Here is a 19,973-nt window from a genome sequence, read left to right as displayed (position 1 = left end):
TATGTTATTGTAGTTGACCCATTCGACAAGAGTCAATGACGGAGTAGTCACGAAGCATCAACTGCGACGGATCATGCACCGGTATAAAAAAAGACATGTCAGAGCTGAAGGCTTCAATTCAGTCATTGACTCTGGCGATGTAGACGTTTGAGGACCGTGTCATTGCTCGCGTTCTAGACGACCTGAAATCATAAGTACATTATTCTATCTTTGCTTATATATTGGTCGTTTACGTTTAGTAGGTGTAGTTCTATTTTTTGTTCTTAGTTTATGGTTTGTGGTATTTTATGAGCTAATGGATTTTCCCATTTGTGTCGTTCTGTAGGGTGGTTCTTCATCTCACGATGCTGGTGAAGACCATGATGATGCTAATGATGGGTAGCATGATGAACTTGGTGTTCACATTCACAATGACGTTGTTGGTGCCGACAGAAACCCTATTCCTAAGGCCGATCCGGATGATGTTGTGGCAGGGGATGTGATCTTTCAATCAAATGATGCTGAAGAAGACCCTGTTCCTGAGGCCAATTCAATTATCGATGCATCTATGGGACGGGAGGGGGACTTTCACTTAGTCGTGGCTAAAGGAGAGCATCTTCCTCAGGCCAATACATTAGTTTAGGCAGTAGCAGGAAGGGACCATCTTCGTCAGCACTCCTGAAGCCAACGGGTCATGGTTGTCGTCACCAGAGTCATCTGATGTCCATCATCGTGCAGCACAAATTTCAAACCCAATTGAGCGGGCACGACTGAAAATGGCGAGCAAATATAAGGCAAGCCCATATGTCGACCCCTCAGTGAGTAGCCAGGATGTAAAAAGCACAACGGTTGAAGCGTACGATGCTTTCAAGAAAGACGAGTGTGTGAGGTAAGCTCATAAATAACATTGCAAATATTGTTTTTTAAAGAAACATTAATCCACCAAGGCTTTTCAAACTCATTCTGTTGCATATGCAGGCGTAACGTCAGGATCTTAGGAAATCAAGGGGCTGACTTTTTCACAACATTAGAGAATCCCAAAGAAGAAATGACTAGTGAACAAATAGACGCATACCTCAGCATACTTTGTAAGCAGATGATAGGGCCGAAGTCAAAGCTGTACACTACCCGTGCATGCATGGTTGACACGATATTCTTCGTAAGTTTATTTGAAAATTTTTCAATTCTGAAAATACTAAGTTTGTGATTGCATTAAGTGTAAGCTAATGTATACATGCTTCACAGGACACCATCCATGTGCTACACACCACATTTCCAACTGAAGATGCTCAGTCCACTATGAAAATTCTAGATGAGTTGCGGGGGTACGTGGAGGGTGAAAAGCCGACATGCGGCAAAAAATGGGAAGATGTCGATTTCATTCTCGCACCTTGGAATGTGGGTGGGCATTGGATGGTAGCAAAGATCGACTTGGTGAAGTGGACGATCAAGGTGGACTCTGTATGAACTTCGGATGCTAAGGATAATGAAATGCATACGGCTCATATGACACTCTTTATGACAATTATGTCAATCATTTACCACCAAGTCGATTATTTCAACAAAACACATCGGAAGACACAGGATTTGACATTGATGCCATTGGAAATTCATTTGCCAAAAGCTAAAGTGCATCGGCAGAATGATAGTGTCAATTGTGATATGTTCATGATAAGGTACATTGACGATATTTTGCAATCGGAATCAATCAGAGTTAAGCAGAATATGATTGCAAATATGCGTCTCCAAGACACTCCAGAAATTTTTTTCCAACAATTGTAAGAGCAAACCCTGAACATATCAACCCTTGTCTGTATATTTTTTTTGTATATACAATTAATTTTATTAATTTTAATATTCGTACATTTTATACATTACTTTTTCTTTCTCAATTCAAACACAGTGCCTTTAAATTAATACTGCAACCACGTGGAGTGTCACCCCATTGGGGCATGGTGTGTCACCCCTGAATACTGGAACAAGTTAGCATGCACACCAAATATCTGCTTCCACTCAACGTGTTCCCATAATTGGGGCATGCCGTGTCACCCCACAATACTACAAGAAGTCAACATGTCACCACAAAAATTTGCATGCACTCAGCATGTCACACCAAGTATTTGCTTCCACTCAGTGTGTCACCACAATTGGGGCATGCCATGTCACCCCACAATACTGCAAGAAGTCAGCATCTCACCATAGAAATCTGCATGCACTCAGCGTGTCGTGCCAAGTATTTGTTTCCACTCAACATGTCACCACAATTGGGGCGTGCCGTGTCACCCCACAATATTGCAAGAAGTCAGCTTGTCACCACAGAAATATACATGCACTCAGCGTGTCACACCAAGTATCTTCTTCCACTCAACGTGTCACCACAAGATGTCATTGACATCTACCAATTACAACTTAATCTCAACCCCTCACACCAGATGATCAAAACTGCCACGTGGCATTTCTTTTATTAGCTTAGCATAATATATTTTTTCATTCATTTTCATCTTTATATTTCAATTTTATTTTTAAAATGTTTTAATCTAATAAAAAATAATTATGATGACTCATAGATGAAATTTCATTGGATGATCCATAAATATTTTAAATTTTTTTGGTCAAATCATGTGTTTTAATCTTAACTTTCATATGATATGTTTTTAATTAGTCGAAAATTTTCTCTTTCTATACTTGCATCCTTTGAAGTAAACTCCTTGGTACAATATTATTATTATTTTGTTAAGTGATTGGCTTAAAGTTTTATATGGAGGTATTAATAAGATAAAATAAACGTTGTAATTAAAAAATTACAAAAAGAAATTGAATATTAGGATTTAGAAAGCTACTAAAGTTAGATGAATTAATTTTATATCTCTTAAGAGATTTGATTAAAAGAACACAAAAGGTTAAATTAAATGAAACAGAAAGGAATTAAATTAAATCATTAATTGTTAATACAAGTGGTAATAAAATGTAAGAAATGGGGTAACAATATAGGGACTTCGCAAGTCTATTTAGTGTTCAAAACTATGGACAAAATGAAATGAATAATCAAATAATATATCTACAAAATTAATAAAAAAATAAAGACTCATCTATAAGAGGAAACTAACAAACACAAAATCCAAATATGAATGAATGTAAGATACTGCAATAGCAAATTGTGACAAAGGTATTGCACATGGGTTACACATTTAGTTAGGCCGACAAGCTGTTTTCATCCACAAGACACCTTACGTTTTTAGACATTGTCCTTCGTATTGGACAATTATTGCGTGTGTGACCGGTTTGTCTGCAACTTGAACATGTTTTCGGTCGGCACACTCATGAAGGCCCTGATTGACTTAGAGATGGTGCTGAATTTGTGGAGGAACTGCAAATGGGGAAAGGCAATTATGTCTGTTATGCTTGTACCTCTTGCATTGCAAACATCTCTATGCTCGACTACCTTCACCGATCGATGGAATCCTTCTCCTCCTAAGTCTTCTCGCTTTGCCTTGCCACGGTGGTGGCAAGACGACAATTTGTTTTACATGAGGGGGGATGTCCCACTCACTAGGATGCCCTAATGGGAGAATAGACCCCGCATAACCGTCCACCAAAACGGTTGTCTTGTAGTAGTCAACGCAGAATTCAATGGCTTCACGTTTGCATTTATTGAAAAACATAATGAACTCAATGTTCAAGCACAATGTAAATACTATGTCAATTAGGGTTCAAATAAGTTGCTGCAATGGCATGGCTACATGGCAGTAAATCTGTTTGGAGCTCATAACATGAACATGTCTTCTTAGATAGGTTTACAAGTCCATCTTCCTGTCTTTAACTTCAAACTCCACTCGATTGATAGGTTTAACCACAAAGCGATGTGCATCATTGAACCATTTGCTCAACTGCTTGGCAACCCAAGGGCTGAGAGGCGTGTCACCTTGACGGCCTCCTCGTATCGGTCATGGAACCAATGCTGGAACATGTTTCTGATGAACTCGATCAAAACAATGATTGGCATTTGTCTTGCATGCTTCAAGCATAAGTTAACACATTCTGCAATGTTGGATGTCATCATTTGGTATCGCCTTGCTAGTGAATAGGCACGTGCCCATCTCTTAGGGCCTATTCTCATAAGGTCAGCATGGGTTCCCATGTGAATCTACTTGAGCTGGTTCATACGTCTATTGAAATCAGAAACCTTATAGCAATCTCGAGCAAGGGTGAAAATCATAGAAACGTCATCGTGCTTGAACTTGTTTTTAAAGTTTTTCTTCAAATGGTACCTGCATAAACCGTGGTGCGCTTCTTGGTATGAATTTTGGATTGCTTTCTTAATGCCGAGATGCTGATAAGAAATGAACATAGTGTTTTCAGGACAACCAATTGCATCACGTAGCTTGCTAAAAAACCACGTTCACGAGTCTTCATCCTCAACACAGTCTATGCCAAACGCAACTAGATATACACACTCGTTCGTATCTTTACATACAGCGACAAACAGAACACCCTTGAACTTGCCTTTTATATGTGTCACATCAATTACAACAGGAGGACGCATTACATCCCTAAACCCTTGAACACAAGCCCAGCATGCCCAGAAACAATATTTAAATCTTTCTGCCTCATTAGTAGCTACTGTAGTGATTGTGTTAGGATTTTCTTGTTCCAACATATAAAAATACGAGGGTAATAGTTAAAATGACTCCTCTAGGGGACAAAAAACAAGCATCTCCGCATACTCTTTCACTTACCAAGCCTTACCATACGGGCATTCCAATCCCCACTAAACCCTTATCTCACCAATTATGTCCTTAGGTCTCAATGCTACTCCATCAGCCTGAAGCTTGTGTGACATAAGTTCACCAATTATCTTCGCACTCGCAATTGCAAATCGCCTTTTGCAAACCATCAACAGTACACATGTGTACTTTGTGGAATGTCCGAACTTACCAATATTCTCCTCTTTTAGGTAACTTCGTTGCACGCATACTGAACTTGCATGCCTTCTCCTTGCAACCAACCTCATAATGAGCTTTACATGACCTTTACATGACCTTTTTACTCTTATCCCAAACTACTCTTTTAGAACCAACATGTTCAAAGCTCGTTTCAACTCGACCTTCAAGGAAAATATTCTTCCTTTGTATAAGCGATCATCGGCACATGTCGACTCCTTAGTTGTAATTGTTTGGAAGGAGAACCTTTCTACACCTGGAATTACCCATGTACAGGGATATCCTTGCATTTTCTTTTTCCTGATAACTGTCATGGAGCAATATACTAGGAGAATGAATCGCGTTCTCATCAGCGATGGGGTTATTCTATATGGGGTCATCACACTGAACATCTCCTACATCAACACCTCCAACGGGTTCCGTTTCGCTTTCAACATTATTACAAATTGGAATGTCACTGTCATAAAGCCAGTCATCATCTGAACTCTCATCATGCCATTCATTATACCCATCATTTGAATTGTCATCAAATCTATCTTCACCGGTAGTGAATAAATCCTCATTTCCCTCATTAGATGCAGTATTATCCTCAAGCGTCGCAGTGTCACCCTCCAATGTTGCAGTGTTATCTCAATTGTCTCATTTTCATTTGAAAATGCCATTACACCCTGTACAGTTTCACCCAATCATTGCATTTGTTGGATAGAAGTAACTAATTAGTTCGATGCACATCCTGATCGAAATTATGCAGCCAACTGTTCTGTGAATGTCATGTGTCTACCAGGCTGTACAAACTCTTGTGCATACGTCAATTGCCATTGTTGTTGGTTACGGACCGAATGCTATGGTATACGTGAAGCATTGTAAATCTCATTTTGATTGAGCTGATTACCATGTTGTTCAGCTTCTTCATGTGACATAACATTTGTTTGGCATCCCTTAATGCTGACATACACAGCCAGAACATTCCTCTGTTCTAGCAGAATTAATGCAACATCCTCATCATCCTTGATAATTGGCCGTCATAGCTCTCCGGGTGTACTGATCAATGCATGTAACTCAATCTCGTCAATTTCTAAGTTTACCCCAACAACATCTTCAACCAGCTTCATCAATCTCACAAACGACAAATCACTCTTAACCCCCCTCGTTTGTGACTCACCACCTTTGTAAATGCCATCCACCCACTGACCACCGTGTCTTATCACATGTCACACAATTGGAACCCCACTGAAATTTTGAAAACAATAATAATTTGTCAATCATTTAACACATTACATGACATGCCGTGTTCTAGAATTTATCAGTATGATGTAACACGCCATGCATATATCGTAAAATGTTATAACACGTCATGCATATAACGTAAAATGTTGTAACACGCCAACGCTGACACACCAATCACTAAAATTATTGTGTCCTTACATGAACTGGCCTAAAATACCAATGGCGTATGACATGCCAATTAGTGTTATTACTAACTCCTTACACGAACTTCCCTAAAATAACTAATGTCGTGACATGTTAAAATAACGCTAACACATGTTATAGATGCATGGCTTGTAACAACTTTGGGCAATGTTTCTAATCCATGTTCTAATTTACACCAAATGTTTTAAAAATTTAAGTGTTGCAGCAATAAACCCAATAACATACCTTGATGTCATCTCTACTATAGGGTCTGTTAATGGACAACAATATGATCAGATGCCAAGAGATAGACCACAGCCCGATGACGATGGTGCTCAACAGAAAGTTGACAGAGCTCATATAGTTCAGAGAGCTGAGAGAGTTGATGACGATGGTGCTTAACAGTGAGTTGACAAAGTGAGACAGTTTAGAGAGCTGAGAGAGAAAGATGAGCGAGTTCAAACAGCTGAGCATTTTTTTTTATTTTCTCTCTGGTAGGAAGGAGATATTGAGAGCTTAATTTGAAATGATGTTTTTAAAGGCATTTTGATCTACTCATATTTCTTTTTGGCTAGAAACAGATAACTTTATATGTATGGTCATTTCTGAAATCATTTTATGGAGATCCATTTCTCATAATTTTTTCAATCTTTAATTGGATGAAAATCATTAGAGTTCGTTATGCCTATCAAGTAAAAATCTACACATAGAATACTTAGGCTGGTGAAGCACCAAGACAATCTAAATTTTTATATTTTTAGCCTCTTGGAAGCTGACGTGGAAGAGTACTCAAACTCATCCACCAATTATTTCATGGAAGGCAATTCCACTGGTGGCAATGGAGGGGAAACCTACAAATTGCTCAAGCATGGGGTCTAACATTTCAGCAGGCAGTCCCAGATCCTCCAAAAATATTCTCTTGGCATAAACCATCAGCAGGTGAGTTTAAGTTGAATGTTGATGGCAGTTCCAAGCACAATTTTCAAAATGCTGTTGGGGGAGGACTCCTTCGAGACCATACAAGTACCATTATTTTTGGATTTTCTGAAAAATTTAGACCGTGTGATTCATTATAGGCAAAGCTAATGACACTACACAGGGGTTAACTTTTGTGTTTTGAGTACAATGTTACTAGACTCTGGATAGAAATGGATGCAAAAGTAGTGGTTCACAAGATAAATGAGGTTCATCAAGGATCCTCTAGGACTCGGTATTTGCTTGCTTCCATTCGCAAATCCTTGAGTGATATTTTTTTTTTGGATTTCGCACATCCATCGAGAGGGGAACCAGACAGCAGACCATCTCTCAAATTAGGGGCATACGCACCAGAACCTGCAGATATTTTCACAAGCAAAAGGTTAGCTTAGAGGTATTATTAGATTAGATAAAGTTAGTTTACCTTATGTTCGCTCTAAATGAATGTAAAGGAGTAGTACTCCTAGTTTACTTTTCTTATTTTGCTAGTCACATAGAATTTTGTAATATGGATGTGTTTCAATTTTATGACGATAGTAAAAATTATGGTCAAAAATGAAACACTCCATTCTAGGTGCATTTCTTATTCACATTTTCTGTTTTAAATTTTATTTTAGTTCATTGACTCAATGTAATAGTAAGGAATATCTGTTTTACCGTAGCATCAAAAGTTATGCACGTAAAATGATTCTCCTTACTCTAGGTGCTTATTTGAAACTTTCTCATGATCATGTAACTTGAAGATACGGTTTAGGTCCCCTCTTTTGTACTTTTTATTTCATAATTAATAAAATTTAATAAGATAACTGAACCCTGCGTGAATTTTCAGCATAAAAAAGAAACTGACGTTGTCTTTTGGATCCAATTAATGGCTCAGCTAAGCAAAAGCATATACGTTAAGCTGTTCATTGGAAAATGAAACATTAGATGCTGTCCAGAGGAATCCTTAATTTCATAATATTTTATATATGAAAAAAGAAGAGAAAAACATTGTCAGGTTCCAACATTGATGCTGAATCTTATTGGGCCACGCAATTTGCTGTCATCTACTTCACTGGAAACCTTCTAGCAGCAATCTTTGAGAGCAAGAGTTCGTTCCTTTTCCTACTTTGTCTTTTCATGGATCATGGTAGAAGAACTCAGTATTCTCTCTTTCAACGCTGCGACCCGCCTTTTATACTCTACAATTTAACCACTGGATAATGTCATTCATTATAGTCTCTCGTTCTGGTTCGAAGAGGAGATCATGTAAGAGCCCTTCAAATAATTTGATTGTTTTGTCAGTTGAGGAAGCCTCTTCATACAGTTTTTGAGAAGCTCGAGGATCAGTTACAGTATCATCAGTGCCATGGAGAACAAGGAACGGAACACTCAATCTGTTCATATTCTGCTGCAAGTAGGATGTAATTCGAAGAATTTCATACCCAGTTCTTACTCGGATGGATCCAGTGTACACCAGCGGATCTGAATACTTAGCCACCAGCGCCTCTGCGTCCCTAGAAACTGGCATGCCCTTCTTATTCGCAATACTAACTTGGTATCTTGGCAATAGAAATGAGATAACTGGGGCAAGTACCTATAATAGGCAGAAGAAACAAGGACATGAAGAATTACCATGCTCATTGGCTTACTCAGCATTTTTAAATCATGCTGCTGTTACTTGCAGCATTTGACAATGTTACACCATGTTCTTCATAATTTCAAAGAAGAAAAACAAAGAAAAAAAAAATGATCCTGGAAGTGGGATAGGAAAGAAGATGTGACTTACGGAGATTCTTACCACAAAAATTGGATGAGATGGCTGGACGCCCACAGCTGGGGAAGTCAGGACAATGCCTGCTACTTGGGTTTCAACCTTAGGATCAAGTACTGCCTACAATTAACCCAAAAAAGTGAGAGTTTAGCAGGAACCAATCAACAGTGGCAAGTATATTTCTATTTTTATTTGAGTAAAGATGCAAGTCATCAACAAATGAACATAGAGATTAAAAAGAAAAAAAAGCAACAGAATCAATATCAATATATGATTCAAAATATTACCGGAGAACTATCATTCTTTACAAAACTTACTTTAAGAATAATTGCTGCACCCGTTGAGTGCCCGAAGCAAAAGCATGGGAGCCCAGGATTTTCAGCAAGAACCTTTTCAAGGAACATTTTCTGTAACAAGTTGGGGAGAAAAATGAATACAGTTTAATACGATCCAAAATTTACTTCTATATATTTCTGTAAATGAGCCTTACAACATACCATATCAGTAACAGCATCATCAAGACAATGAACATATGCATGCAGCCCATCACTTCCACCATGTCCTGCAGATATGAGGAGCAGATAAACTTAAATTAAAACAAAAATAAAGGTGATCAGAAATTACTATAAACTACTGAGTTAGATGAGAAAGCACTAAGGAGTGAGATCTGAGGAAACAATAGAAGTGAACCATCAAACAATGGACCAGAAAAAGATAAAAGCAAAGACATAAATTGCCATTTAGAAAAGAAAGTTGCACACAGACACGCATGACAAGGGGGAAACAGAAGGTTAGCTAGGAAAGCAAATTTCCGATTACAAGTACCAAGTATGCTTCCAAATAGAGCAGGAAGGGGTGAGGGGGAACCTAATCTTGGTTGAGTTATCACAGATACTGTTTCAGAGATTGATTATTTGACGCATATGCTAGCATGCTGCAAGGTGCAACTTTGGTAGAAGACAGTGTTTCTTCCTTTGACATTTACTGGGGAAACTTTCATGTGCTGTGAAAATTCATCTAAAATACAAATCTGATTTGCCAAAATCAAAAGGAGAATATTGTCAAAATCCATACTTTTCGTAATGCTACGTTTCAAAAGGTCATATAAAACAGGAAGACAATCTTTTCGAATCTTGTTTATTCCAAACACTCAAAAATAAGCTTACTTAGTATGACGAGCTCAATATATTACTTTATGGCACCAATGGGCTTCCCAATAGAAACACTCAAGCCCTGCAACATCCAAATATAGATGCATTGTTGAAGAAAGGCGTCTCTAGACTATGAACAAGAATATATAGAAGATAATCTGTAAAGGATTATCTGAAGGGAGGAAGACAAGACTAAATTGATCGTATATAAAGTTCTTTTAAATCTGATTTTACACCAGCAGGGAAAAAGTACAGAGTAAACAAAACTAACAGAAACAACCAAAATGCCTTAGAAGAAAATAGAATGGCTATTACCGTTAGAGCATTTTCTTCTGTGACAAATACTATGCAGCCCTTTTTCTCTGTCTCTAGTCAGCAATCCCAATGATGGTATAAAAGCATGATGCTCTGGCAGAGAAACTTATGTCCAAAGATGAAATGTACTTGAATTTTTGTAATAAAAGAAAACACTTTTTAAATTCAATCTAGCTCATAAATCTGAGACGGGACCTTAAATAGTCCTTTGCTGATTAATGGATTGATTGGAGCCAGACAGTTGGATCATTGTGGAGTCACAATGAAAATGCAGGTGATAAACAAGAGCAATCTATAACTCCATGATGCTCAGGCTTATAAAACATGTTTACCACAGAGATAATGAGCAGGCAGCAACATTTTTTCAATTCAAAAACTTCACAAAATATAGTTGAAATCATCATAAAATGATGAAGGCTTTTGCTTTTCTATATTTGTCTTTGTGTCCATGATGTCTGTTCCAATGGTAAGAATTCATTCTATTTCTTTTATTTTCGCCTTTCTTTTTCCAATTCTTTTTGAAATATATTCTCTTTCCATTGATGTGATATAATATTTTAGACACTGTGCTTGAAGAGAAACATTGACTTGACTAGGTTCACAAAGGCAACAGGGAAAATATTTTAAGGGCACAAAGAAAACTCTAGGCACGCAACAAGAAAATGTCACTACTGAAAGAGTGGCCGGCAATGTTTGATCACTTGTGATAATGACGAACAGAAACACTACCACAAAACACACGCATGCACTAAATATGAGGGATCTTGAAGTGTGAAACCAGAGAGGTAGAATGGAAGACATTCTTCGTGGTAAGAATTAGCAAGGAACCTGTCATATGGCTTCTGATTTTCATTATAGTCACTTATATGAAATGGTAATTCTATCGAAAGAAATGGTAACTGAAAGAAGAAAGACAAATAAATGAAACACAAAAAATGAACATAAATAGAAGACAGAATTTTGGGACAAGCAGAAAGTGATTTTAACATTGCGCATACGAAACTTAAGCTCACCAATCCAATCCATTCCATAGACCTTCAATCCATTCGCATTAAGTTGCTTTGCAAAATCATTGTATCTGCCACTGTTGTGAAAAAAAAAATTAAACATCCCAAGCAAAAGATAGGAAAAGCTATGGAACCAGTTGAATATGACCTCCAGAATGGCATTAGATCAAAATAACAAACCTGTGTTCATTCAGGCCATGCAACAGAACAACTAGTCCCCTGGAAAAGGGACAAAATAACATCACTATCAAAATTAATAAAGTGGGAAATTTTAACTTTAAAATAAAATTGAACCAAAAATCAAGAATTTAAAGAATGTAACCAATAAATTAACTACAGAAAGAGCCATTGAAATCGGAAGGAGTTGGTAGAAATTACAGAAGCCTGTAGCTTGAAGGTAATAGAAAGAAATATTTTTTATAATTTATAGAACATAACCAAAAAGGATTTGTAATAACAATTTTTCAACATTCAGTATGTAAAATATGAAAAGGAAAAGAAATGATTATAGAGGAAATAACACAAGTAAACTCTTATCCCACTAAGCATCACTGTAGCAAATGTGCCCAACATCACTAATGTTTGGCAGCATCAATGTCCACATCATATTTTATTTATTTTACATTGAAAGAGGACAGATCGAGAGCCTAATGTCCAATATCTAAGGGTTTCAGCTAAGAAAGCCCTGATGAAGCCTTGCCCTGATGAAACCTTGCTGAGGTTAGACTTACAGCAGTTGAGTAATTGATGATCAACTAGCACCAAACAAGATTGCTTCCAAACTTGAAGAAAGCACATGCATAAAATAAAACAAAAAATATTGAAATTAAAAAAGAATTGTACTTATTTGATTTGATAGTTCGGAAGTAAACAAATATACACCTGGAAATGAACTATGTAGACTATTTATTAATGCAAATCCCAACAAATTAATCCAAGTGCAGGAGACTTGGATTAGTTGCTGAGTTGTCAAAGGATCAGTGTGAACCTAACACATCTAATTTAAGATTATTTAATGGAAAAAATTTCCATCAATTTAAATAATTGTCCAGTTAGCACCAATTGCTTAAGTAAACTAACTCCATTACTGTCATCAAAACCCACCTTAACCTACAAATTTCAATCAAGTCATCTAGACAAACACTCTAATACCAAAATCTAAAAAAGTGTTGGCCTCCAGCAATGTAATTTATCTCTACAGCATAATTTACATATAGTGAAAGGATATTCTTGTCTCAGTCTGATCAAAATTCAATGTTTTTATTATTTTCTCTTAGGATTTTCATTTGCTTTTTCCAGTGTCTGTTGGCATCATGGTCTGCAGCAGAATTTAACAAATTCTGGCACAAATTTTGCTTTCTCAGGCATTTAAACAGAACATGAATTCCTAAAGTTGAACCATGCATGAGCATGTTGTTTTACAAACTACGCACACTAGTATTAAAAGCATGTTGTGGATCAGTTTTCCCTTTCCAAAATTCAATTCAATAGGAATATATGCCAAATGATGAGTTTCTCAATATCTGATAAGGAAACATTTGACAATGGCAGAGATTATTAAAAATATTCACTTCTTTGCAACTGCCATTCCATAAACATTCACAGAAAATCACAGGCAAGAAATGGTAGGGGACCAGAAGGGCAGAAATAATCAAGAAAAAACATATCGCTTTTACTAGGGTATAGAAATGGGGACAAGGTTATTTCTTTTAATCCATACGACACACATAGTTTTAACCACTAGTTGACAATGATGATATGGATGTCTTCCAGAATATGCCTTCCAAAATATCCACTGTCATTGGAAACTCAACCATGTATGCACTCTTCTGTCAACATATTGAAATAAGGACATTTCTCCACAGTTTTCAGATGCCTACCTCTTTAATTCTTCCATTTGAAATTTCTCGAGCATAACATCCAGATGAATCAAAGATGCAGAAGAAGCAGAATTCTATGCAACAACTTGTTAACATTACTACATGCACTCACCGAAAAATCCATCTCATTGTCAAAAAAGCAAACCCGATTTTTTAGAAATAAAATTAAACTGAAAACATACCATTAACATCCATTTAAACAAAAGTGGCCAGATACTAATCATTAATCAAGTCACATTTATTTAAGAAAAAAACAGAGAGTAATACGAAAATCTTAAACAAGGAGGGAAAAATTAATCTAAAACTGACCTGACTATGACAGAAATCGGAGTCCACGACTGAGTGAATAATGTCTCGCCTCTCGCATTAACAAACAGCGAAAACTCCCTCACCGTGTCGTCATCATCGTCCTGAACCACCCTCCGAATCGCCAGTGCCCGCCTAGCCGCCGCCTCCTGGTCCACAGTCACCGCCCCGCTTCTCCACGGCACCATCGCCGCCGGCACCCTCACCACCGCCGACCCTTTCCTCCCACTCTCCTGTTTCTCATCCTTTCCAACTTTCTCTCCGGAGTTGATCGCGACGGCGCGTTTTTGTCCCATGAATGGCAGCAGCAGTAACAAGACGATGGCGTTTACCAGCATCATCAGGCTCCTCAAAGCACGTAAGGAGAAGAGAGCGTTTATACGGCCACTCGCGCCCGACGTAAACGGCTCCACCGCCATTGTTTTAGTAGTGGTTGAGATCAAGGGATTGAAATCCTTGAATCGGCTCTTTGGTTTGTAATTTGTTTTGCTACAAACGTATGTTTTCACTTGAAAATGGGAATGTTTAAATGGAAATTTTTGAAATTTAGTTTCTCTGGGAATTACAATCGTTCCAGTTGTTGAACAGATCATAAACGGAGAGAAACCAAATCAAATGGAAAAACAGAACAACAATCGTTAAATACTATTTCTCCTGTTTTTCCCTATATTTAGTTGTCTTACGGCTCAATTCGTGTATAGTTGGAAAAAAGCTTCCACCATAATTAGATTAGAGCAGAGCCAACAAAAAAAAATTAATAATCCAGGAAAGTAAGAGCTTTGGTTCCCGGAGAATGAAGGCAAGGCAAGTGAGACAGAATATATAAATATGATAATATATTATTAATAAACAGAGGAACTTTTATTTCTGTGCTTATCTGTGAGAATTTCCGGGAGAGAAAAGGGAGGTAAAAATCAAATTTAGTTTGTTTGTTGTTCACTATTTCCTAGTATATAAAAATAAATGGGAAAAAAAATGTGTTTTGGAACATAGGTTAGGCCGTCAGGCGACAAAGCCACTCCGTTTATCTTTCAAACTGACGGTTCTAGAAATTACAGGTGGATAGGAACAAACCGAAAGGCCAAAAATATATTCTAGTAAGTAATAAGCAAAAGAAAATGGGATTAGCCAAGATTCAGGTGACGCGTGCCCACACGATAATAAGAAGCACGTCCCTTTATGCGGCGAATTGGCGAAAAAGTCTAGCAAAGAGCAAGACTGCCTGATAGTGACAAGTGGAAATTAGGGAATCTGCGGCAATGCTCACTTGGTGCCACGTGTAAGTCTTGGGTTTGAAAAATCAGAAAGGAAAACCCTTCAGCCAGTGCCTATGGTTTGGGGTGAGCAACATAGGATCACGTTAGTTACTCATTCGAATTAAATACGTTTGCGATAAAATGATTTGTTTAATTCATTCATTAAGTTAATTAGTCTAAAATATTTAGTTTAATTGTTTTATTCGATAACTGAACCAAATCAATTAAAAATTAAATTTGTTATATATTAATATATAATATTATTATTTGTAATTTTATATAAAATATAATATATTTTTAATATTTTTAATTTTTAATTACTATTTATTAAATTACGTTCTCCACTTTTGACTTCTTTATCTTTATTTTTAACCACCCGTCTTTTACTTTTTCTTTTCTCCTCACCTAATCACATTTTCACATTACTCTTTCTTTATTCTTTTAATTTTTTTTTATTTATACATTATAGAGATATTAAGGATTAAGATTATAGATTTCATTTTTGTTATTAACGATTGATGAGTGACGAGGCTAAAAATACATTCTTCACACTTTAATTGAAATAAATGTTAAATTTTATGATTTTTTACGTAATTTTTTATTTTTAATCTTCTTTTACTTTATTATCAAAAAAAATTATACTAATTATATTTTTTTATATTCTTTTAATTGTTAAATAACATGTATGAGTGAATGTGAAGAGCCAAGTTGTGGAAGAGATTCAAGTTGATAATTTGCTATGGTTAATGATCTTGTGTTAAATAGTTTTATTTTATAGATATTAATTTTATTATTTTTGACTGTTTGTTATGTTGAATCTTGAATGTTAATTTGATGGTTTATGTAAAAAGCATGATTATGTGAGTGAAGGAACAAATACTATGTTTTTTTATATTTAGATTATTTATATATTTTATAATTATAGATGAAATTTATAAGTTTTAATATTATAATTTATAAAAAATAAAAGGGATAAAATTTTGATCTATTAATCTAAAATCGACCAAACCAATTTAATATTTGATCAATTTTTTAAAATAATTTATCCATTTGACATTTAGATATGATATACCAAACTAACCAAGCTACCCAATTACTCACCTCTAACTATAGCTAGTGTCCCCTCTCTCCATTGTTTAGTGTTTTGTATCACACAAATTATGCTGCCCGAGCTTACACCTCTTATAGTAAACTTTTAAGAACAAGCAGCTCCCCTGCACATTTTGCTCACCAAAATAAAATTTGACCCCGTTAGTTTTATAAAATTAAATGTTCACCTTATTAGTTTTATAAACTTTTATTTCAGCTTGGAAACACTTTAAAACTTTTCATTTAAGGTTCTGATTGTTTGGAACTCATGGAAATACTTTTTGAAAATAATTTTCATTATTTTTTTCAGAAAAAATTAAAAAAGTATAAATGGAAAAGAATTTCGAACGAAATTAAACCTATTGATTCAGACAAATCACCAAAACTCAATACAGTTTGAAATCCAACCTCCTCGGCTTGTAACTTTCCTTTTGCAGCCACCAGGAAAGCTCGGAAGGCCCCATAAAAGCCTTCTCCTTCTCCATCATGTTCGTCCTCCAGCTTCAATTTCCAAGCTAAATAGCTAATCTTGTTGAAACATGCCCCAAAAAGGCACACGCCAACCTCTTCCAAACTCCTTCGACTGAGTCTAAGGGAATAAAAAAATTCCCTTTTTATGCTCAAATATTGCTATTTGGCTCTTTCAATGTATTTATTTTCATGGTTTCTTATGAATTTGAAATTGGGGTTTCATGTATTTTGAAAAACTTTGCTTGATTTGGGTTAAAATGATGATGAAATGTTGAGGACAATAGAAATGTAAATTGTTGAATAAGATAAATGACAAAACTCAAAGGTTGGAAATAATTGTTTTTTCTAGAAAATATATTTTTAGAAAAAATTTTAATTTTTAAACGTTGTTTTCTGCAAAGCAGACGGAACTAAGTTCCTAAAAAAAGAAGTAATAGATAAAATCGTTGAAATACTTTGATTTCAAATGAACAAAAATCACTTTAGAGGTCTTAACAAATCTAACCATCACCTAAGTTGCTTATCTTAATACGTCCCGTTTGGAACCTAGTTATGTTACGATAGTTAGAGGAGTAAATCGTTGATCGATAACATATTAAGTTGAAAATTTAAAGATTTAAAGATGATGAGGGTTTATAAGATGGTAGAAACTTTTAAATGTTTATCTAGATCTCAATCTAAGAAATAAAATTTAACAAAAAATAAGATAAGTAGATTGAATTTTTCAAATTTTTAGTATATATCTTTCATAACCGTTAAAGCTTCAACTCACAGATACCGAATAATATATAGCATAATATCTAAAAAAAGTTCCTATATTATTCAAAAAATTCAAATAAACCCTTGCATTTTTGTTGCGTTCAATCAACTTTCTGTATTTTTTTGAATCAAAGAAACCCTTATACTTTTATTTTGAATTAAATAAGTCATTATACTTTTATTTAAAGTCAAATGAGTCCTTATGATTAATAATTGACTTAATTAAAATGTCATTTATCATTGTATGTTATAAGGTATTAATGTGACATGCTAACGTATTATAATTGATTATGATGTGACATGTTAATATATCATAATTAATGATGACGTGACATGCTAATTTGATATGATAATATGATCATATGTTATTTTTCACCCTCCACATTAACACTATGTCAGTGTCATATGAATATAAAATGACAAGTGACATTTTGACTAATGATAATTAATTAATCATTAGTTATAAGAGCTTATTTGACTTAAAATAAAAACAGAAGGACTTGATTAAATACAATAAACAAATAAGAGTTCAATTTTCTTGAATAGTTTAGAGATTTATTTGAACATTATGCCATAATATATCAATTTTATTGTGTCAAAGTATTAGACCATTGATAGAACACATTTGTCATCTAAATTATGTGGTAGAAAAACATTTATAGAAGAAAATCTAGAAGTTAAATAGAATAACAAAACCAAAAACCATAATTAATAGACCTCACAATTATCATAGATCATCACTAATAGATCTTAGGTTAGAACAAAAGCCAACCAAGAATGTAACAGTCTACATTCTGAGCTATGACCGGTGCATGGGCCCAATGGGCACAGCCCACTAAGCCCAAGCAAGTCTCTTTATGTGATCCTGTTCATTATTCTATCAATCATACATCATCATTTCTAAAGCCACGATTCGTAATTCTCAACTATGAGTACTTTAGTAATATGCCATGGCAACTAAATACATATATTTGTGTTCTCCCAAAATAATGTCATCCATTGCCAACTCACGATGGCATCATCAATCAAAATATACATATTTTGTTTGCAAATAATTCTTAACAATTCACATCTAGTATACAAGTACATATGTAAAAGATCCTTGACTACTAGCGGAGTGACTTTGGATACAAGTACTGCTACTGAATGCTATAGTACCTACCAAAAGGTGAATATAAATGGACACCTCATGTGAGACCTCAACCTCTATAGGCTTGTAACTAAGTATATATGTAATAATATGAGCTAGGGGTAGTTTCGTCATTTTCTCTAATAAGCTTCTAGAAGAAAGTTTTATGATATTTTAAGGCTTAAATGGGTATAAGATTGCATAAATGATGTGTGCTGATGAAAACACGAAGAAAACTAGAAGTTTCAACAATTTTCATAATAGGGGTAAAATGGTCATTTTTCACCTCGGGTTAAAATTTTAAGTTTTTATGAACTTGAGTATGTTTAGACCATTATGGATATTGTCCCAGTGTTAAAAGAGCAAAAAGATTGCATAAAAGATTGGAGGAGAGTAAGTTAATTGGTGGAGGGGTATTTTCGTAATTTTAAAGGAAAGGATAAGGTTGCCTATAAATACCTTGAATTTTCCAGCAGCTGGTCTTCTTCTTCCCTTCTCCTCTCTCACGTTTCTTCAAACTCCATGGAAGCTTGATTTTCAAACTTCCATAACTTTCTCTCTTTAGCTCCAATTTTCATGCTTTTGGTGCGCCCTTCCATAAACCCTTGTGCTATTTCATCTTTTCACTTCAAAAACCTTGAAATATCTTATTTTCATACTTTCTCTCACTAGTTGGGCATTCTAGAAAGAGAAAGAGAGAATCACTCCATTGATTTGGAAGCTATTGGAAGAGAATCCAACTACAAAGGAACCCTAGGGTGAGTGATGCACCAAGTTTGATTTTAGCTGCAGAAAATGGCTAGTAATTATGATTTATGAGCTGTTTTATTGTCTAGTATGTTCATTACTTTTTAGTGATTAAGATAGTGAACATAGATAGCCATTTAAAATGACAATTGAAAACTAGCTAAGAGATAGCTTTTAGAGTTCATAGTGTGTAAATTAATCTATTATTTATGTTAATGTGATCCTAGGTTTTTAAGGAAGCACCATCATTCCAATTGGATCATTAGGGGAATTTGAGTCAACTAAAAGTTCTACAATTAATTGGTGAGTGGACTACCTTCAAAACTGATTTTGGGAATATGATGGATTTGACAAAGTGTTTGAATGATTTTATACAATTTTTCATGAAAATGAATGCCTTGGGAACAAGCTTTTGAGAAAAGGTTTATGTTATGAAATGTGATTATTATGGATTTCTATGAGGCTGCATTATGTTGATATACATATATGCTTGAGTATAATGTTGTGTAATTATATTGACTCGGCTATGTGCGAGTAGGGAGTGCGCATAAGCCGAGGATGACCTGGTTATGTGCGAGTAGGGAGTGCGCATGAGCTGGTGATGATGATGATTAGATGGTGTGATGATGATGATGGGTATATATGTATATATATATATATATATATATATATATATATATATGTGTGTGTGTGTGTGTGTGTGTGTGTGTGTGTGTGTGTGTGTGTGTGTGTAAATATGTGTGTTATAGAAAATTGATGGATAATGGGTTATGGTTGTAATGCATGTGAAACTTGACATATTAAAT

General features: G+C 35.4%; 1 protein-coding gene across 2 annotated transcripts; it reads right to left on the bottom strand.

Annotated features, from left to right (window-relative positions):
• Positions 1-8,173: 8,173 nt before the first annotated feature.
• Positions 8,174-14,674, bottom strand: LOC18604452 (uncharacterized). Of its 2 annotated transcripts, XM_007036944.3 has the most exons (7): positions 13,720-14,671; positions 11,711-11,749; positions 11,537-11,607; positions 9,555-9,619; positions 9,375-9,464; positions 9,085-9,177; positions 8,174-8,880 (listed from the first exon to the last, which is right to left on the bottom strand). In XM_007036944.3, the coding sequence occupies exons 1-7, from the start codon at positions 14,307-14,309 to the stop codon at positions 8,479-8,481; spliced, it is 1,350 nt and encodes a 449-aa protein (XP_007037006.3). In that variant the 5' UTR covers positions 14,310-14,671; the 3' UTR covers positions 8,174-8,478. The 2 variants fall into 2 exon arrangements, with proteins under 2 accessions (XP_007037006.3, XP_088661069.1); XM_088804943.1 differs by lacking the exon at positions 11,711-11,749 and having other exon boundaries at positions 13,720-14,674.
• Between the last annotated feature and the right edge of the window lie 5,299 nt (positions 14,675-19,973).

This window comes from Theobroma cacao, chromosome 3, assembly GCF_053813885.1.
Source record: "Theobroma cacao isolate CCN51 chromosome 3, ASM5381388v1, whole genome shotgun sequence".
Taxonomy (NCBI): domain Eukaryota; kingdom Viridiplantae; phylum Streptophyta; class Magnoliopsida; order Malvales; family Malvaceae; genus Theobroma; species Theobroma cacao.
Note: the sequence above shows the minus strand (reverse complement) of the source record. Positions and strands in the feature narration are given on the sequence as shown.